Below are 22,500 nucleotides of genomic sequence, written 5' to 3'. Positions count from 1 at the left end.
ATTCCCGGCGGGTGTAACTAAACTTGTACATCTATCTAGATCTAGTGAAAACGGCTAAATGTTGCAGTGTGATTGCGGCGATAGCCATTAAAAAGAATTTTTTTATTGACCTTAAAGATTTTTTGAATTCCCAAGATACACCAGAATAATATGATTTAAACAGCGTTCTCACTGCGAATACCGCAATTGATTTATCGCCCTTTAAAAAAGTATGTTCAAATGTTAAATTTTAGAACGTCAGTTAAGGAACCACGATAGTGTAATGGATAAGGCAGTTTCTTCTCACTCGAACACGCGGGGTTCGAATCTGGTTAGGATTTTTTTTCTTTTTTTTAAACGCGAAGCTTTATAATAACAAATACAGAACACAATTTTTAACGATTAGATTTTTTTAAAGTGTATCACAAGTGAGTCTTGAAGGCCTTGCCTCTCTTGTTCACTTATTTCTTTATTTTGTTCAATTTTTCTATTTCATTGTATGTTTATGTTTTAGGCAAACCTAGAGAAGGCTCTCTAGACCTGAACAAGGGCATTGGGTTTATGGGAAAGTTAGGCATCTGTTTTGTTTTGTTTTTATACGGAGGGGGTGAGGGGGGGGGGCGTATACAGCAGATGTGGAGAAGCGCATATGGATCAGTCCGCAGGCTTTGACACCTTCCTGAAACTGAAACTGAAACTGATACGGGAAAATTTCACTCATCTTAAAATTCAAAATAATCGTGGTGCTTATGTCCAAGTCGCTCGCAAAGGGTCCATTGCAGGTGCTGGATAGTGTTGTGTCCATGTCAACAGACAATGTTTCCATACAAGGTGGTCATTCGTTGCAGCTAGGTATCCCAGAGTTCTGACAGTAAGGCTGCCTAGTAGAGTCAATCAGCGAGGCCGTTAACGGCTTGTAATTTTGCCTTTTTTTTATACCCCGGCTGTGTTAAGTGACTGTAATTTGTGTATCAGTGCGGTTGAAGGTATGATAAAAAATAATAATAATAAAATAAAAAATAAAAGTCAGTTCTTAAACCAAGTCAAAGAGCAACCAGTGTAACCACGTGCCGTTCTCAGTGTGTAAATTTTAAATCAGTTCTAGATATTTATTCATTTCCATCAGGAACTCTTAAACCCAGTCAAAGAGCAAGGCCTGACTGGGTTACGCTGCTGGTCAGGCATCTGCTTGGCAGATGTGGTGTAGCGTATATGGATTTGTCCGAACGCAGTGACGCCTCCTTGAGGTACTGAAACTGAAACTCTTGGTCAAGAGAGTGGAGATTTAACTCCATTATAATCAACACTCCATTATAATCAAATTCTAGCCCAGATAGTCGGGACAGCAGTTACCTCCTGTACTGTTCTGATGGTCATAGTCGAACACGACAGACTATCATATATACATACATGTATCAGTACAGTGGAAGGTGTAATAAACATTGATACCAGTCAGTTCTTAAACCAAGTGAAAGAGGAACCAATATAAAGTTAAAAAGTCGTAAATAAAATACATAAAAAGACCAGCTCACCCACGTGTTGTTCACACTGTGTAAATTCTATATCAGTTCTAAATATTCATTTATTTCCTTCAGGAACTTTATCCGGAAGAACACGTCCCAGAACAAGCTTTTCGTGGAGTTAGCTGTGACATATTTATGCCTGATACCATGTCTCTCTCTTCGTGGAGCTAGCTGTGAGATGTTTATGCCTGATATCGTGTCTATCTCTTCATGGACCTAGCTGTGACATGTTTATGCCTGATATCATGGAGCTAGCTGCGACATGTTTACGCCTGATATCATGGAGCTAGCTGTGACATGTTTATGTCTGATATCATGGAGCTAGCTGCGACATGTTTATGTCTGATATCATGAAGCTAGCTGCGACATGTTTATGCCTGATATCATGGAGCTATCTGCGACATGTTTATGTCTGATATCATGGAGCTAGCTGTGACATGTTTATGCCTGATATGGAGCTAGCTGCGACATGTTTATGCCTGATATCATGGAGTTAGCTGTGACATGTTTATGCCTGATATCATGGAGCTAGCTGCGACATGTTTATGTCTGATATCATGGAGCTAGCTGTGACATGTTTATGCCCGATATGGAGCTAGCTGCGACATGTTTATGCCTGATATCATGGAGTTAGCTGTGACATGTTTATGCCTGATATCATGGAGCTAGCTGCGACATGTTTATGTCTGATATCATGGACCTAGCTGCGACATGTTTATGCCTGATATCATGGAGTTAGCTGTGACATGTTTATGCCTGATATCATGGAGCTAGCTGCGACATGTTTATGTCTGATATCATGGACCTAGCTGCGACATGTTTATGCATGATATCATGGAGCTAGCTGTGACATGTTTATGTCTGATATCATGGAGCTAGCTGTGACATGTTTATGTCTGATATCATGGAGCTAGCTGCGACATGTTTATGCATGATATCATGGAGCTAGCTGTGACATGTTTATGCCTGATATCATGGAGCTAGTTGTGACATGTTTATGCCTGATATCATGAAGCTAGCTGTGACATGTTTATGCCTGATATCATGGAGCTAGCTGCGACATGTTTATGTCTGATATCACGTCTCAACTTTTTGGAGGGAAAATGAATTAAATAGAAGCAAAGCAATCAAAGTGTTTGTTTCTTTGATGAAGGAAAGACAACTCCCTTAATAAAGGGAAGACAACTGAATGATTAACAAATCAGGTTGATAGTACGATTATACGCATATGCATCTATTGGAATGCATATCGATATGAATATTTGCACACACGTGCGAACTGACTTTCTGTGTGTGTGTGTGTGTGTGTGTGTGTGTGTGTGTGTGTGTGTGTGTGTGTGTCTGTGTGTGTGTGTGTGTGTCTGTGTCTGTGTCTCTGTGTGTGTGCGTGTGTGTGCGCGAGCGCGCGTGTATGTATCTGGAAGATTATGTGTGAGAGAGTCTCTGTGTGAGCGTGCGTGCGTGCATGTTTGTCATCACCCCCTCCTTCCCCCCCTTCTCTTCCTCCAAGCGAGAGCGAGAGTGTGAGAGAGAGAGAGGGGGGGGGAGGGAGGAGGAGAGAGAGAGAGAAACCTCAAAAGGCAAACAGTCACAGGTGACGTACTTGATACTCGTGATGCCGTCGATGGTGGACGAGACGTGGTGATGACGTGTGACGCGGTACAGGTCAGGTTTGATCTTGTGCAGGAAATGCTCCACGGCACTGGACTGCACCAAGGAAACCCGCTTCTGCAGCAACTGTTTGGGGGACAGCGTGAACAGAGGGAGATTTGACAGGAGATGAAGGCTGTGTGTGTGTGTGTGTGTGTGTGTGTGTGTGTGTGTGTGTGTGTGTGTGTGTGTGTGTGTGTGTAAGTGAATGAACGCAAGCTGCACAGATGGAAACCTCATTTTTCTGTACTGCTGAAGGAACATATTCCTGCAGTCATGGTACAAACTTCAAGGTTAAAAAAAGCCTTCAGTCTAGGACAGCGTTTCTTTTCGGAATTACCCTCCAGGATGGACAAGTAATGCAGAATTACATTGTAAGCACGCACTACACACCGAAATCTAATCCAGCCCTGTCCTTACTTTACCTTAACTACACGTCAAAGACAGAGAGACAGAAAGAAGCACGGACAGATACGTAGCCCAAGAAAAAAAAAACACGAACAGGCTTAAAAAGTAATTTAACAGAGAGAGGGGGGAGAAAGAGAAAGGCACAGAGACAGAGAGAGACAGAGAAAGAGACAGACAGACAGAGACACAGAGACTGAGACAGAGAAAGAAACAGAGACACAGACAAAGACACAGAGACAGAGAGAGACAGAGACACAGAGAAAGAGACAGAGAAAGAGACAGACAGAGAGGGACAGAGAAAGAGACAGTGGGAGACAGAGACAGACAGACAGAGACACAGAGACAGACAGACAGAGACACAGAGACAGAGACAGACAGGCAGACAGACAGAGAGAGACAGAGAGACAGAGACAGAGAGAGAAAGCACACTGAACACTGAAAGGTTTAACGTCATTAGCTATACAGCTTTAGTGACATGGGGGTGCAATCTGAACAATAATGATGAAAATAATGAAACAAAATAGAACAGAAGAGAAACATGTCTGGAGTCAAATAAACTGACGCTCGACCATCCATTTTCCGAGTTCATGGAAACAACAGCATTCTCTTTTTTATCAACGTAATTAAACTGTTGACATGAATCACTCTTCTTTCGAATATTATGGGCTTCAGCAATGTACTTCGCCAGTGATCTTACTGTACCGTCATCGTTATTCATTTTCAACACACCGAGGATATCTTTACTCCTTGCAGCACTTGTTTCACAGAGAGAGAGAGAAACGGAGAGACAGAGACAAACAGAGAAACACAGAGACAGAGTGAGAGAGAAAGAGAGAGAAACAAGGAAATGGACCACGAGAAGAAGAAAAAAGAGGTGATAAACGTCCTCCTCTCTCCAGCTAACGACACAAAGCTGATGAGAAAAGCAATGTGCTCATCGAACGGTGTCCCATAAAGCAGATGGCCTATCGCGGGCCAGACAAGACCACAGTCTGTACAGTCTGACCACCATCGCCGCTACAACCCAACCCGCCCCCTTTCACTAGCAAGTCTTTCTTCCCCCAGACGTGAAATGATATGGGGCCTGCTTGACCACACGCAATCGTCGGACTCATTGGACCTTTGTGATAAGATACCCCCACCCCCACCCCTTCCTTTCTTCTTCTTCCTCCTCCTCCTCATTCTCCTCCTTCCCACCTCGCTCACACTTGAAATGGTTTGTCTGGTCTGTACTTATTCGGTTCTGTTCTACCAGCCACCTCCCACCCCACACCCTCAACCTCCCCACTCCCCTCCCCTCCCCTCCTCCGCTGTCTTTGGTGATAACTTGCCTGACTTGTTTTCCTCCCGACAGAGTCCAGAACTTTTTAAACGACAGTTCCCCCCAGCCCTCCGTCCCCAGGCACCAGCCCCCGCCTCCCCCATCCGACACCCCCACTCACCCATCCACCCCTTTCGTCTGTTCGGCTGGAAGATTATAAAACCCTCAGTGCAGTGAATCTCCCTCTTCAAGACCTGAGCCTTGGCTAACTTGACCTAAAGGGTGTTAGCCAAAAGACCGTTGAACTCAACTGCTGATACAAAGTCTACGATTCTCTCTCTCTCTCTCTCTCTCTCTCTCTCTCTCTCTCTCTCCCCTCTTATATGTGTGCTATTTGTAATAGATGTAGATTAGCAAGGACAGATTGGAAGAACAGGCTATGCTTAAAATCTTAATCCTTGAATAAAAACGTTTTGAGTTCTGAGTTTTCTCTCTCTCTCTCTCTCTCTCTCTCTCTCTCTCTTTCTCTTTCTCTTCTCTCTCTCTCTCTCTCGCTCCCACACACCATATTGAATGGAAAAGTTTCCCCTTTATCTGCACAACGCATTCACGTATAACAGGATGAAACGTTCTCGGACGAAAATGTCTTTGTTCATGAACTTTTATGTATTCCTGTCAGGATGTTGATTGATGTCCAGAATATCTTGATATCCCAACACATCTTCATTATGAAAAAGAACACACACACACACACACACACACACACACACACACACACACACACACACACAAAGAAATTATGTAGGACTTTCGGGTTCCTTGTACTGCCGACGTTTCCCTCTGGAAAGCAGATTACAAAACTCATTCTATCTTACATGTGGTTTTTTTATCACTTTTTTCATGGTCAATGTGAAAACAGTCCTCAGATATTGGCAGTGATGCAATGTTATTGCAAGTCTTCATCTTCGTAGTCAGAATCCGGCCAAACCTCATGTTGCGGTAATGCGTTCTCCTTGGTGAGTACCTCATCCTACAAACCGTCCTCTACATGAAGAGAATAAGATTTTTTAAAAATCTCCTCTTTTTTTTCAACTGTTATCTCATCCTCTCTACATAGCAGGAAGATTCCAAGACTTGTTGCCAGAGACACCCCATCCCGTCCCTAATGGAGAGGGTGTTAAAACAAAACAAACAAAAAAACCACCTCTGTGCTAACTCGTTGTCTGCTGGACAGGAAAAAAGGACACCACATTACCCCCTGCACAATTTAGCCCTGAGCTCTGGAGCGAGAGTTGAAACAAGATCTCTCTCTCTCTCTCTCTCTCTCTCTCTCTCCATTGATCTGTATTACCCGTGGAAGAGAAAGAATCCACGGCAATCTCTCTGCACTAACCCTGCCTGTCCTGTCCTCCTGTTGGCAATTACCCCCCCCCCCCCACCCCCCAAGCCCTCCCCCCCCACACACACACCCATCCCTCGTCCCTCTCCATCGCTTATCTGTCCTCCCCGTAATGGGGAAATCCCATAAAAGCCGCGCGATCTGCATGCCTGTAAGCGCAGTTCAAAAGGCCGGTATGCTGGCAAGATGAGTCTATAACCCCCCAAACACGTTAACCCTTTTTCCCTTCGTCAGGAGAGTTCATGACGCCTGTGTTTTTTAGGTTGTTGTTGTTGTTGTTTTTAACCCGTCCCCCCACCCCCCTTTCTGAGGAATGAAGGAGTCCATAGCAAGCTCAAACTGTGCCTGCATTCTCGAGTTGGAAGAATCCATGACCGTTTCTTGCCACCTTCTTTTTCTTCTTTAACTCTGTGAAGAGTCCCAGGGTGCCTCACAGAAGAACTGTTCACCAGATTCCTCCAGGTCTGTCGGCTGTGTGTCCAAAAGCCTGGGTCTCTGCAAATGGTTTTCCACCACAAACATGCTACCTACCTTCCACAAAATACGTAAAAATCCGAAATGTTTACGTCTTCTGCATGATTCTCTCTCTCTCTCTCTCTCTCTCCATTGTATTTCTATAACCTTTTTTCCCCCTTGCATAGAAGGTTATATTTTCTTTTCAACTTTGTCTCCATTACAATTTCACATGAAATTCCACACCAATAAAGCAACATTGCAATTCACACCACCTTTAGCAATAGAGGTAGTACATGTATACATATATATATACACACACACATATACACACATACATACATACATATACATACATATACATATATATATATATACATACATACATATATATACACATACACACATACATACGCATACATTACTATACATGTACATATACACATACAATATACACATACATGTATAATATGGTGACCGTTTGCAAGGGTGTTTTCTAGTTAAATAGCTAATGAGCAAGCAAGAAAGAATGGATGAAGAATAGAGAAAACAAACAAAATACAAACACATACACAACAACAACAACAACAACAACAGCAACACAAAACAACAACAACAACAAAGACATAGATCCCAGAACATGACATTTCCAATCTCAGCTCACAGCACACATTAACAGTCAACTCTCATGGATCACTGGGAACATACGAGTCACAACAAACTAGTCAATACAAGATTGGTCGATATAATGTTTCTACTCCTGTGGAAACACCTCTGACTCTATATAAATGATTAGAGTTCATGTTCCATCACTAAATCTAAATAAGGTAGCCATTTAATAGAGAAATCCTGATAATTCCTTTCCATTAGGTGTATTTGTTTTTCTGTTGAATAATTGCGTTTGAGTTCAGCAATGAATGCATGTAAACCTGGTTTAACCTTATTAATTCTACACTTGTATATAAAGAATTTTGCCCATAAAACTATCACATCAAAAACATCATCTGTTTTAGTTTTTTTCATCAGTGCCAAACAAATTAAGTTCAAAATTGAGGGACAATCTTTCACAGTTTTCACATTTTTCTTTAAGTTTATTTTCAAACTGAAGCCAAAAAGTTTGTATAACTGGGCAATACCATAAATAATGCTGGTGTCACAAAAATTACAGTTGTCATTATCAGTCACACCCATTACTTTCAGGATATTAGTTGACACCAGGATTCTATGGCATATTTGGATCTGAAACCATTTAAACTTTATTTCCTTAATTTTCTTTATCTTTTTTTAATACAATCTCCCAATCAGTTTGTGTATTTAGCTTATTTTCCCATTTCATTAAGGCTTTTATGTAAAATATTTCTATCTTTTGCAATAGTAATTCATAGTATGGTTTTATTCCTTTGCTTATTCCACATAATATTTGTAATGCCTTGCTATCTTTGTTCTTTTTGCTATTTTCAAATTTTATGTTGCTTTTTCTTGCATATTCTTTAATTGCTTGTGTACAGCTTATGAAGTTCAAGAAATTTACTTTTATCCCATACTTCCTTGAGAATTCTACATAATTTAAGAATTGGCCTCTTTCATTTAGAACATCATTAACAAAAAATATCTTTATCTGTCCATGCTTTACAGTGAAAATTGTTAATGTTGATTTTGAACTTGTTTTTGTAAAAAATAGGTTCTGCTACAATTTCTGCATTCTTATTTAATTCTATTTGAAGACAAAATCTATCATAAGCATCATATACATCTCTCCAAAACTTATTACCTTTGTTTAGAAATCTTTTTGAGCCATAGTTTTTTATTCTGTCTATTTCAGGATGTATATTCTGTAGTATTTTCTTCCATTTAAAACATGCAGTGAGCATTTTTCGTAGCCAGGATAGTTTCAGTGCTTGTACAAAAGCCTGTATGTTAGGTACTCCAATTCCCCCGCTTTCTACATCATGCACTGCATACACTCGTTTTATTTTGTCTGGTTTTTTGTCCCATACAAATTGAAAACACATGTCTTGTAGCTATTTTAGATCACTGTCAGGTGGGTTTGGTAACAATATCCATAGGTAAACCAGTTTGGACAGAATAAGTGATTTGAGCACAGCTGCCCTGCCCAGAGGTGTTGATATTCTTTTCGACCAAATATTAAATAATGTTTTTACTTCGACAAATTTATCTGCCATATTGATTTCCGTTAGATTAGATAGATCATGTGAAAGCCAGATACCAAGGATTTTAAATTTAGGGGGGTTCCATTCCATACGTTGGTTCTCTAAGTATATTATATTTGAGTTTTTCTTTTTACCTAACCAAACATTAACAGTTTTTTCAACATTTAACTTGAGTCCTGAAAATTCCTCAAACTCTCTAAATACATCAAACAATTTTTCATAAGACTTTCTGTCTCCTTCCAATGTAAATGATGTGTCATCAGCAAACTGGCTTATTTTAAATTCTGTATCTGATATCTGTATTCCTTTAATTTCTTTGTCTTCTCTAATTTTACAAGCTAATATTTCTACACACAATATGAATAAATATGGTGATATAGGGTCACCCTGACGACACCCTCTGTTTATAGTGAAAGTCTGTGACATCTTTCCATTAACAATTACACGAGCTTTAGTATTTTTATAAAAAGTGTATATCCATTTTCTGATATCATTTCCAAAACCAAATGTTTCAAGAACATTTCCCATGTAATCCCAGTTTACGGAGTCGAAGGCTTTTTCAAAATCAATTGAAACCAATAACCCAGGTAGTTGTTTTATATCTAAGTAGTGTATCATGTCATATAATAATCGAATGTTATCTCCAATATACCTCCCTGAAATAAACCCAGTCTGATCTTCATGAATTAGTTTTGGTAACACTGTTTTCATTCTATTTGCTATGCAAGCTGAACTTATTTTATGTATGACATTCAGTAGTGAGATAGGTCTCCAGTTATTAAGGTATTCCCTTTGTTTATTTCCCTTGGGTAAGCAGATTATCAATCCTTCTCTTTGTGTGACTGACATTTCACCTTTAACAAACCCTTCATTTATAGACCGAACCACAAAGTCCCCTATCTGTCTCCAGAAAAAATTTTAAAAGTTTTCTGTAATCCCATCTGTACCGCGGCTTTTGTCATTCTGCATATTTTATAACACTTCTGATGCTTCTTCTTTTGTTATTAATCCTTCCAGCTTGTCGGATTCAACTTTGCTTAATTTGGGTAAATTTGTTATGTAATTACTAAGCTCTATATTTTGTGATTTTCTTTCTTTATATAAATCACTGAAGAATGTCTTTGTTTCCTCTAGCATTTCATCACTTTCAGTTAACAGTTTGCCATCATTTGATACTAATTTTAACATTTGTTTGCTAACAAAATGTCTTTTCTCTAATGTTATTTTGTGAATATTCCTAGTTCATTTTTCTTTGCCCTGAGGACTGGATGTAAAAAAGCATATGCATGCTTATTCTATTTACCTCATCAAAGAAAGTTCGTTCGTTCGTTCGTTCGTTCTCTCTCTCTCTCTCTCTCTCTCTCTCTCTCTCTCTCTCTCTCAATTGAACAGTCATCATCATGGCCTGGCTTCGCTGACGAAGATCTAGGAAGGGCGTTGTCCACGTCTGATGCAGGCACGCTCATGGCTGACAAGGCCAATGCGGGAAAAGCAGTGTACCGTCCTAAAAACAACAAAGCTAACCCTTCCTCCTCGTAACACGAATGAGTCCTGTAAACACTCTGCAAAGTCGGCATCATCCTGACTCACATACGTACCCAGACACACATCAGATCACAGATCTCAGTCATGACTCACATACGTACCCAGACACACATCAGATCACAGATCTCAGTCATGACTCACATACGTACCCAGACACACATCAGATCATAGATCTCAGTCATGACTCACATACGTACCCAGACACACATCAGATCGTAGATCTCAGTCATGACTCACATACGTACCCAGACACACATCAGATCACAGATCTCAGTCATGACTCACATACGTACCCCAGACACACATCAGATCACAGATCTCAGTCATGACTCACATACGTACCCCAGACACACATCAGATCACAGATCTCAGCCATTACATAACAACAGGATGTCGCACATTTCGCCTTCGTACGTTCCGCCTTCGCTTTGTTCTCCGATGCACTGGGGGGGGTGGGGGGGGGGTTCATAGAATACAGAATACGGTGCACTGGGGGGGGGGGGGGGGGTTTATAGAATACAGAATACGGTGCACTGGGGGTGTTTACAGAATACAGAATACAGTGCACTGGGGGTGTTTACAGAATACAGAATACGGTGCACTGGGGGTGTTTACAGAATACAGAATACAGTGCACTGGGGGTGTTTACAGAATACGGTGCACTGGGGGTGTTTACAGAATACAGAATACGGTGCACTGGGGGTGTTTACAGAATACGGTGCACTGGGGGTTTTACAGAATACGGTGCATTGGGGGGGGGGGGGGGGTTACAGAATACAGAATACGGTGCACTGGGGGTGTTTACAGAATACGGTGTACTGGGGTGTTTACAGAATACGGTGCACTGGGGTGTTTACAGAATAACGGTGTACTGGTGTTTTTTTTTACAGAATACAGAATACGGTGCACTGGGGGGGGGGGGGTTTTATAAAAAACAGAATAACGGTGTCACTGGTGTTGATATAGAATACAGAAATACGGTGCACTTGGGTGTTTACAGAATACAGAATACCGGTGCACTGGGGTGTTTACAGAAGACAGTGCACTGGGGGGGGGGGGGGGGTGTTATAGATACAGAATCTACGGTGCGACTGGGGGTGAGTTTACAGATACAGAATAACGGTGCACTGGGGGGGGGGGGGTGTTACAGAATACAGAATACGGTGCACTGGGGGGGTTTATAGAATACAGAATACGGTGCACTGGGGGGGGTGTTATAGAATACAGAATACGGTTCACTGGGGGGATTTATAGAATACAGAATACGGTGCACTGGGGGGATTTATAGAATACAGAATACGGTGCACTGGGGGGTGTTTACAGAATACAGAATAACGGTGCACTGGGGGTTTTATAGAATACAGAATACGGTGCACTGGGGGTGTTTATAGAATACAGAATACGGTGCACTGGGGGGGGGGGGGGTTTACAGAATACGGTGCACTGGGGGTGTTTACAGATACGAATACGGTGCACTGGGGGTGTTTACAGAATACAGAATACGGTGCACTGGGGGGGGGGGGGGTTATAGAATACAGAATATGGTGCACTGGGGGGGGGGGGGGGTATAGAATACAGAATATACGGTGCACTGGGGGGTGTTTATAGAATACAGAATACGGTTGCACTGGGGGGGTTTACAGAATACAGAATACGGTGCACTGGGGGGGGGGGGTATAGAATACAGAATACGGTGCACTGGGGGTGTTTACAGAATACGGTGCACTGGGGGTGTTTACAGAATACAGAATACGGTGCACTGGGGGTGTTTACAGAATACAGAATACGGTGCACTGGGTTTTTTTTATAGAATACAGAATACTTCATTATCTCAAGAAGAGGAAGTCATGTGTCACCGATGTACAACGCACGAGAATCTATGTCACTCAGTATGAATGCATACAATACGTACAATGCTTAAATGTTCAGTTTGATGTGAACCTCACATAAAATAATCACGATCATAACACATGCAATGATCATATACAACACAGTCAGTCAGTGTGAATACACACAGATGTAACCTGCTTGAATACTAAGTTACTGTAAGCCTTACAGTCAGTCAGTGTGAATACACACAGATGTAACATGCTTGAATACTAAGTTACTGTAAGCCTTACAGTCAGTCAGTGTGAATACACACAGATGTAACATGCTTGAATACTAAGTTACTGTAAGCCTTACAGTCAGTCAGTGTGAATACACACAGATGTAACATGCTTGAATACTAAGTTACTGTAAGCCTTACAGTCAGTCAGTGTGAATACACACAGATGTAACATGCTTGAATACTAAGTTACTGTAAGCCTTACAGTCAGTCAGTGTGAATACACACAGATGTAACATGCTTGAATACTAAGTTACTGTAAGCCTTACAGTCAGTCAGTGTGAATACACACAGATGTAACATGCTTGAATACTAAGTTACTGTAAGCCTTACACACCACGATCAAAGTAACACGTGGAATAAAAAATAAAATTAAATCACACTATGATTGAAACAAAGACATACACGATAAAAACAGTTTTTCAGTTTTCAGTAGCTCAAGGAGGCGTCACTGCGTTCGGACAAATCCATATACGCTACACCACATCTGCCAAGCAGATGCCTGACCAGCAGCGTAACCCAACGCGCTTAGTCAGGCCTTGAGAAAAAAAAACCAAAAAAACAACTAGTCCACAGTATTAAAAATTGATATTACATGATATAATATCAGTTATGATAGTACCGTCATCTGGTGCACAAGGCGTAGGCAAAATGAACGTACTTGACAATCTGTAGGCGAAACATGCGTAGGCTAAGCGGGTAGGCCAAACGCGTGTCGGCGAAAACAGCGGCGAACCAAATGAACGAACCAAATGAACGTACCAAGACTTTGTTGTGCCATGTCGCAAGCACACAATCATAGGATAAAGACAAAGCATAGCAGACTGCTTGAACACATATCCATTGGGACATAAAACCCTAAAGCAGAGAGAGACCAAAGATGTCAAAAATCCTCACTGCGTTAAAACTCGACCTGCCCATTGGAGGGGCCATTACAAAAACCATTTGCGACAAACTATGTTGTGGAATTTGTAATGGAATGACAACCCGACGCATGAAACACAACTGACAATAAAGTCGAGCGAGTGAATTCAAGACAGTTGCATAACTGTCGATATTAAATTCTTTCTCAAGTTCTTCTCTGAAGTTCTGTCCGTCTGTGTTGCGTAGTTCATATAGTCCTACACACTGTGGTATTTTAATGTTGGTATTGTTAGTCTCTCTCTCTCTCTCTCTCTCTCTCTCTCTCTGTGTGTGTGTGTGTGTGTGTGTGTGTGTGTGTGTGTGTGTGTGTGTGTGTGTGTGTGTGTGTGTGATTTCTCAGTTTACCATCTTTTCAGCCAAGAGAGAGAGAGAGAGAGACTGAACAGGCGAAACAGGAGTGCCTAGTGGTAGGCGAAACAGGAGTGCCTAGTGGTAAGCGAAACAGGAGTGCCTAGTGGTAGGCGAAACAGGAGTGCCTGGTGGTAGGCGAAACAGGAGTGCCTGGTGGTAAGCGAAACAGGAGTGCCTAGTGGTAAGCGAAACAGGAGTGCCTGGTGGTAGGCGAAACAGGAGTGCCTAGTGGTAGGCGAAACAACAGCTTGCTTAACGAAAGAGTCAGAACTCTCAAGACGTAATCACTCACGGAGGGTAGTCGCTCCATCAAAGGAGGCGAAACAGGAATAGGTGATTCGGAGCTGCTCCGACTTACCCTATCCCATCCAAAGCGCCCCCTCCCCCCCCCCTCCTCATCCACCAACCCACCATCCCTCTGACCTTTCCACGAAGGGGATTGGCCACACGGACGGTCATCCCACCTCAACTCTGCAAGGAGGAGGTGGGGAGGTGGGTGGAGAGGGTGGGGATGGGGGTGGGGGTGGGGGAGGGGGTATGCTACTGCAGTTAGTTTGTACGCTGACGTTAGTCGTGAAAGTCCATCAGACAGATACAGTGGGTGGAAGCTGGGCTTCACATTTCTATGTAAATTAAACAGTGAAGCTGGGCTTCACATTTCTATGTAAATTAAACAGTGAAGCTGGGCTTCACATTTCTATGTAAATTAAACAGTGAAGCTGGGCTTCACATTTCTATGTAAATTAAACAGTTTGCAGCTTCGTCCTGTCCGTCCCTGCCCTCAGCATTGCATGTCTGTCTGTCTGTCTGTCTGTCTGTCTTCCGAGCAGCATGCAGTTTCTATGGAACCATGACAATGGTGGTGCTCTGCCTGCCCTCACCACCTGCATCAGTTGTTGACTCTTTTAACTCTCTCCATACGAACGGCGAAAGAGACGACGTTAACAGCGTTTCACCCCAATTACCATCATCAAAATATTGCAAGCGGAAGGCTCTTATACTGAAGAGGTGAATGTTGACAAAGAATACCACAATTCTGACGACGGAAGCTAAAGGTTGGGTCATTCAGACACCCACTGCGGGGGAGGGGGGGGGCTCGCCTTTCTTACCATACGTCTTTAGTCCCCCCCCCCCCCGCCTCCGCCTTCATTCCGTTCCCATATCCTCTTAAAAAATAATGCCGCGGGTGAACTTAGTTCTGCGTTCGAATCTTCGATAGTTCTGTGTATGGGGCGGGGGTGGGGGGGTGGGGGGGACTAAACAGGCATGTTTCTCATTGTAAAAAAGCATTCGTTCATAGCTAGTGATTACTGGTGTGTATGTGTACCACCATCACCACGACCACCTCATTACACACACTGCAAACACACGAACGCACACACGCAAGCAAGCGCGCACAATCACACACACACACACACACATGTGTATATATATATGTGTGTGTGTGTGTGTGTGTGTGTGTGTGTGTGTATACCCACAACACGCTTACACACACACACACCAACTCGCCCCCCCCCACACCCCCCGCACCTCCGCTCCCCCACTCCCCTCATACACACACCCACAACACATACACACCCAACGCACACACTCACATGCACGCACCCTTTCCCAACACACACACACACACACACACACACACACACACACACACACAGGACAACAAACCAATCTCACCTTCTGATCATGGATGCTCTTGACACTGATGACCGCGGACTGGCCGGCCAAGTAGGCGGCCAAGTTGGCCGTGTATGACGTCATGATGAAAATGGCCAGTCCCGCCCACACGTTCTGAATCACCTTGGACGGCCAGCTCTTGGGGGCCTGAGAGAGCACACACACACACACACACACACACACACACACACACACACACACACACACACACACACACACACACACACACACACACACACACACACACACACTGTTTAAAAACACACACACAAAAAACCCACCTCCAACTTCTCGAACGAACAAGTTTTTTTTGCATACCTAAACTGGAAGGGCTGTCAGGGTACGTTCTTGTCCCATGTGTGCTGAATTCGATGAAGGCGAATTATGATTATATATTTCTTTTCGTCTGTGTATGTTTTACGAGGAAATTCACAAGAAAAGTGTCATCTTTAACGAAGAAATTTCAAAGGAAACGGACCCTCCTCTCATGCTTTTGGCAATTGACGAAACGAGAAACAAGATCAGAGATCGAGATCGGCGACACAGAGCAGTGTCCCTGCAGAACAGCCAGCCAGACAACAGAACATCTGATGCAGTCCTGCCCGTTCCACCAAGCGCTCCGAGAGAAAACCTGGCCCCACCCAATCCCAGAGGCCCGGAAGCTCTTCGGTGGACTGGAGGACCTGCGACGTACTGCCGCCTTTGTCGAGGAGACGGGGAAATCCATCCGATAAATGACGAACGAGACAACAACAGGCCAGATTTAACCCTTTCACCGCCAGTCAATCTACAGTACAAAATTCCCTTGTGGTCTAAACACAGAAAAGACAGTGGCTAAGAATAGCTGAGGATTCCCCCTGCGATGTATAGAAAATATGGCCTATCCTTCCACCGAACATTAAGAGAAGTAGGTTCATGGATAACAGACCAATGAATGGTCACCTTTCAGTGACATGGGTCCTCTACCACGCCTGCGCATAAATGCGAGCTTGGCGGTGAAAGGGTTAATTCCCTCGCTTTGGACTGTCGGGGGGAGGGGGAAGCCTTATGCTTATGAAATGTAATTGGTGCGACCCTAGAATCAATCTCATAACTTGTATTACCTTTTCTTTTTCTTTTTTTCTTTTTTTGTTGGCGGGGGGAGAGGGGGGGGGGGATAAACTTGGATGGTCAATTTGTGCCATACGATCTGTATTTGCCTTGTCTAAGGCATCGATAAGTGCTGAAAAACCAATACAGGTGTGTGTAATTGTCAACAGAATGTGTTGTGAGTGCGTGAGTGAGTGTGTGTGTTGTGTTGTGTTGTGTTGTGTTGTGTTGTTGTGTTGTGTGTGTGTGTGTGTGTGTGTGTGTGTGTATCAACAATGTTTTCAGGTGTAACGCTAGTTTGCTTTGTTTACAATCGTGTCACCTTTACACAGCGTGAGTTTGACTGTAGGCGTTAACTCTCGTAGCTTCGGCTTCTGTTTCATTCCTTTTAACTCTAAACAAAGAGTTCGTTTTTAACTGTCGTAGCTTCGACTTCTGTTTCATTCCCTTTAACTCTTAACAATGAGTTCGTTTTTAACTGTCGTAGATTCGGCTTCTGTTTCATCCCTTTTAACTCTTAACAATGAGTTCGTTTTTTCCTTTGTTCCGCCATTATGTTTGTCTGTCCATGTATTGTCCCCCTTGCCAAAGGGATAGTATTGTCACAGTGTATGTGTGTGTGTGTGTGTGTGTGTGTGTGTGTGTGTGTGTGTATGTGTGTGTGTGTGTGTATGTGTGTGTGTGTTTATGTGTGTGTGTCTCTCTCCATTCACCGTTAACTTTCTAACAAAGCCAGTGGAAGCAGAGCGAGAGCTTTGGACTATATGCAACTTTGTGCGTGTGCACATGCGTGCCATAGAGTATGTATGCTACGTGCGGTTTTTTTTTTTTGTTTTTGTTTGTTTTTTGTTTGTTTGTTTGTTTGTTTATTTGTTTTTACAGCACTGGATTGATGGACAGAAAAAAAGCAACAACAGAAATCACATTATATTCGTTTCCGATTCCTTGTTTCTACAGCGCTGGTAAATAAAAATACAAACGCTAGATTAAAAAACAAAATTTTAATGCCTTATATGCGTATGTGATCCAGTCCGCCAATCAGCACTGTGGCATGTCGATTTGACCAATCACCGATCAGCACTGTGGTCGATTTGACCAATCACCGATCAGCACTGTGGCATGTCGATTTGACCAATCACCAATCAGCACTGTGGCATGTCGATTTGACCAATCACCGATCAGCACTGTGGCATGTCGATTTGACCAATCACCGATCAGCACTGTGGCATGTTACACAAGGTCTCTATGCATGCTCCCTTCGTAACTGTTGCAAATAAGACACTGGTCGTGACAGTTTGAGCATTCTCCGCTTTTTACAACACTAATGAATGAGTTGGCAATGCAGTGGCTGTAACAGAGCGATTGAACAAACTGCTCGGACGAGGTGGGTGCCTGCCATATCCCTACAGCGACAGAGACGCACGCACGAACACACACACACACACACACACACACACACACAGTGAGAGTCTTGCAAACATCGGTAGTCGGACAACAGTAAGGCAAACAATGGACCATTCCACCTCCTGTTTGTTTCCCCCTGACCAATCCTGCTCTGTCGGTTCCCTGACCACTTTTATCCACTCGGGTCTCGTATATGCCTGTGAATCTCGCCAGCTGCACAATGGTACTGGATCATGGGTCATCATCAGCTGGCTGATGGTCCCCCAAAGTGGTGTTACGGATGGGACGATAAAACCGAAATCTCTAGCGCAGCGTGGACTTGGCGTACCGTAAAAGAACCTACGGCAAGAACGTGGTTGTCCCTGGCAAAATTCGGCTGTAAAAATCACTTTGATACTTGCAAACAAAATGCAATACAATACAATACAATACAATACAATACGATACGATACGATACGATACAATACAAGACCAGATGCTCGGTTTGATTTTCCAAAGACCCCGTTTGGAAGCCAGGCCCTGACGGACACTGTACTGGCAGATAAGGGTCTCCACCACAGTCTGCCTCTTTTCTGACGGAGAGCAGAGAAGCACAGTATGCCGGCCCATTTACTCCTTAACTTCTCTCGTCTCAGAATTGACCAAGTATATGTCCTATTTGACATTGAAAATGTATCTGTGTACCCCCATGTCACAAAGACTATTCACCTAATGAGACTAAAAAACTCGTGTGTGTGTGTGTGTGTGTGTGTGTGTGTGTGTGTGTGTGTGTCCTCTTATATATCTCTCCTCTTATTCTCCTCTATTTAGTGTTGTAAATGTCAAATTACCATTCATATATCCATGACTGTAATATGCATGCTGTAATGATATCATGATCCCCCCCACCCCCACTCCCCCTTTGTTTATGTTACTGTTTGCCCTTCGAGGGCTGGATGAAAAAAAAGCATTATTTTGCTTACTCTGTTACCCTCAGAAAATAAAATCTATTCAATTCAATTCTCTCTCTATTCAATTCAATTCTCTCTCTATTCATCCAATTCTCTCTCTATTCAATTCAATTCAATTCTCTCTCTCTCTCTCTCTCTCTCTCTCTCTCCATTTCTTCCTTTGTCTTTCTCTTTCTCCGCGCTCTCTCTCTCTCTCCCTCCCTTCCTCTCTTCTTCTCTCCCTCTCTCTCTCCCTCCCTTCCTTCCTCTCTCTCTCTCTCCCTCCCTTCCTCTCTCTCTCTCTCCCTCTCTCTCTCCCTCCCTTCCTCTCTCTCTCTCTCCCTCCCTTCCCCTCTCTCTCTCCCTCTCTCCCTCCCTTCCTCTCCCTCTCTCTCCCTCCCTTCCACTCTCTCTCCCCCTCTCCCTCCCTTCCTCTCTCTCTCCCTCTCTCTCTCTCCCTCCCTTCCTCTCTTGTTCTCGCCCCCTCTCTCTCTCCCTCCCTTAGTCTCTCTCTCCCTCTCTCTCTCTCCCTCTCTCCCTCCCTTCCTCTCTCTCCCTCCCTTCCTCTCCTCTTCTCTCCCTCTCTCTCTCCCTCCCTTCCTCTCTTCTTCTCGTCCTCTCTCTCTCTCCCTCCCTTCCTCTCTTCTTCTCTCCCTCTCTCTCTCTCTCCCTCTCTCTACCTCCCTTCTCTCCCTCTCTCTCTCTCCCTCCCTTCCTCTCTTCTCTCCCTCACTCTCTCTCCTTCTCTCTCTCTCTCCCTTCCTCTCTCTCTCTCCCTCTTCTCTCTCTCTCCCTTCCTCTCTTCTTCTCTCTCTCTCCCTCCCTTCCATTCTTCTTCCCTCCCTCTCTCTCTCTCCTTCCCTCTCTCTCTCTCCCTCCCTACCTCTCCTCTTCTCTCCCTCTCTCTCTCCCTCCCTCTCTCTCTCTCCCTCCCTTCATCTCTTCTTCTCGCCCTCTCTCTCTCTCCCTCCCTTCCTCTCCTCTTCTCTCCCTCTCTCTCTCTCCCTCCCTCTCTCTCTCTCCCTCCCTTGCTCTCTTCTTCTCGCCCTCTCTCTCTCTCCCTCCCTTCTTCTCTCCCTCTCTCTCTCTCCCTCCCTTGCTCTCTTCTTCTCGCCCTCTCTCTCTCTCCCTCCCTTCCTCTCTTCTTCTCTCCCTCTCTCTCTCTCCCTCCCTTCCTCTCCTCTTCTCTCCCTCTCTCTCTCTCCCTCCCTCTCTCTCTCTCCCTCCCTTGCTCTCTTCTTCTCGCCCTCTCTCTCTCTCCCTCCCTTCCTCTCTTCTTCTCTCCCTCTCTCTCTCTCCCTCCCTTCCTCTCTTCTTCTCTCCCTCTCCCTCCATTCCTCTCTTCTTCTCTCCCTCTCTCTCCTCTCTTCCATCCCTCCCCCTCCCTCCATTTCTCCCTATCTCGCCCTCTTTTTCCGATATTCCCTCTCTTTCTCTCTCCCCCCCCCCCCCCACATCCCCCCTCTCTCTTTCTCCCTTGCTGCTTGCAATTTTTGCATTTCTCTTAATCCAGATGTGTGTCGCTGGACCTGTGTGCTAGGCGCGTGAACGTGTATGTGGGTGTGTATATGCGCGCGTGCATGTGTTTGAGGGAGGGGAGAGGAGAGGGGGAGAGACAATGTGTGTGTGTGTGTGAGAGAGAGAGAGAGGGGGAGAGAGAGAGAGAGAGAGAGAACTTGTAAGAGTCAAATGCGCATTGATATGCTGTTCACACTATTTGATTCATTATGTAATATTTTTGTTAATGGCCCACTCCTTTGTTATGGGCCGGAGGCCTAACAAATAAACCATTGTCTTCTCTCTCTCTCTCTTCTTCCGTCTCTCTCCCTCCCTCCATTTCTTTATACTACATCCCTCCCCCCCTCTCTCTCTCTCTCTCCCTCCCTCCATTTCTTTCTCCTCCCTCCCTCCCTCCCTCCCTCTCTCTCACAGCGTGTTTACTTAAATGGCACGTACTCTTCGAAGGTCATGTAGATCGTGGTGTACCGCAAGGCTCTATTCTTGGACCTCTACTCTTTTGCATCTATATAAATGACTTGCCGATGCACATATCACCTGGCAACGTCATCTGCGATCTGTTCGCTGATGACAGTTCTCTTCATTGTAGTGACACCAACATCGATCTTGTACAATCATCGCTACAACAGGGAATAAATGACATCTTAGACTGGTGTTACCAGAATCACATGGAACTTAACCCACATAAGACAAAAAGTATGGCACTGGCATCCAGACAAAAACACCAACGTAAGCCTCTCACTCTAAAACTTGAGGTAAACAAGAACCCAGTTGAACAAGTTTGTGAGCACCGCGTTCTTGGGGTAATAATTGATAAAGAACTAAACTGGCAAGCTCATATTAACCATGTCTGCAAACAGTTAGCTCGCAATCTGTTCTTACTCAATAAACTTAGACATTGTGTCGATGCTCCAACCCGAAAATTATTCTTCGGGGCACATTGTCTTTCTCATATCAATTATGCATCTACAATCTGGACCAATGCCAGTCACAACCAGCTCAAAAAAATTAACTCATTACATAGACGAGCAGCTAAACTTATTCTACCCGACCACTCACTATCAACAGATGAGAAATTAACAAAACTGGAAATATTACCACTGTACAAGCAATTTGACTGCAATAGAATGGTCCTCATGTTCAAAGTACACAACCACATGTCACCACCGTACCTCAGTGAATTTGTTCAAAGGGCAACAGAGCGTTACGATTCAAATAATTATATTCTGCCTCGTGTGCGCATTGACTTGTACAAATCTAGCTTTGCATTTTTTGGACCATCTATTTGGAACTCTCTTCCTACGTTCGTCAAGACAGGCGATTCATTATCGTCCTTCAAATGAAGGGTACGAAAACTTCTGCTCCACAAACAATAGACCCCCAAACCAAATATAACCGGCCTAAACACATCATGCCCTTTGTGAAATGCATGCGCTGTCTGTTCCTATACATACACTAACGTGTTTCATCTTATTTTCAACCTTTTGTGTTTTTTTATGTATTACATGCAAGCTATTGATTGGATGTTATTGCCTGCCACATCAGCGTCAGGTTTCTCATCACTATTGTATATGTACAGTGATATAACTATATTTCTCTGCTCTGTTTATATATTTTCATTTCAGTCGTGCCTCTTTCCTGTATTCTGTGTGGTGATTAATTTGACAGTCTTAATAATCCCTTTACTTTTTGATTTTTTCCCCCTTTCTTTTTGTTCAATATTTGCTATTGTACTACAATATGATTTGTAATGTACTACAATATGATTTGATACCTAATTATGTTTATGTATACGTATGCATACATATCTGTATGTACATGTAGACATATGCATGCATGTGGGTATATGTGCAAATATGTATATGCATAAGGGTGTGTGTGTTTGGGGATGAGTGTGTGCATATGTGTGTGATTGGGTGGGTGTGAGTGTGTGACAGTGTTCCCTTCATTATATTTTTTGTGATGATGATGGTCCGTTGATTAGTATTATAATTAGTAGTAGTAGTAGTAGTAGTAGTATTTACTATTGTTATTATTGTTGTCTTATCGTTACTGTTTTTGTTGTCACAAGGACAGATTGGAAGACTAGGCAATGCCTAAAATCTTTATCCT

The 22,500-nt window shown here is 43.4% G+C and overlaps 1 protein-coding gene across 1 annotated transcript in view; it reads right to left on the bottom strand.

Annotated features, from left to right (window-relative positions):
- LOC143280408 (uncharacterized) overlaps nt 1-22,500 on the bottom strand; it is a 126,943-nt gene that overhangs the window by 25,319 nt on the left and 79,124 nt on the right. The window contains exons 6-7 of the mRNA XM_076585042.1: nt 15,449-15,595; nt 3,106-3,239 (exon numbers count right to left, since the gene is read on the bottom strand). Of these exons, the coding sequence (XP_076441157.1) occupies nt 3,106-3,239; nt 15,449-15,595 (281 nt within the window). The remainder of the gene's footprint in view (nt 1-3,105; nt 3,240-15,448; nt 15,596-22,500) is intronic.

The sequence above is a fragment of the Babylonia areolata genome, chromosome 3 (assembly GCF_041734735.1).
Source record: "Babylonia areolata isolate BAREFJ2019XMU chromosome 3, ASM4173473v1, whole genome shotgun sequence".
Classification (NCBI taxonomy): domain Eukaryota; kingdom Metazoa; phylum Mollusca; class Gastropoda; order Neogastropoda; family Buccinidae; genus Babylonia; species Babylonia areolata.
Note: the sequence above shows the minus strand (reverse complement) of the source record. Positions and strands in the feature narration are given on the sequence as shown.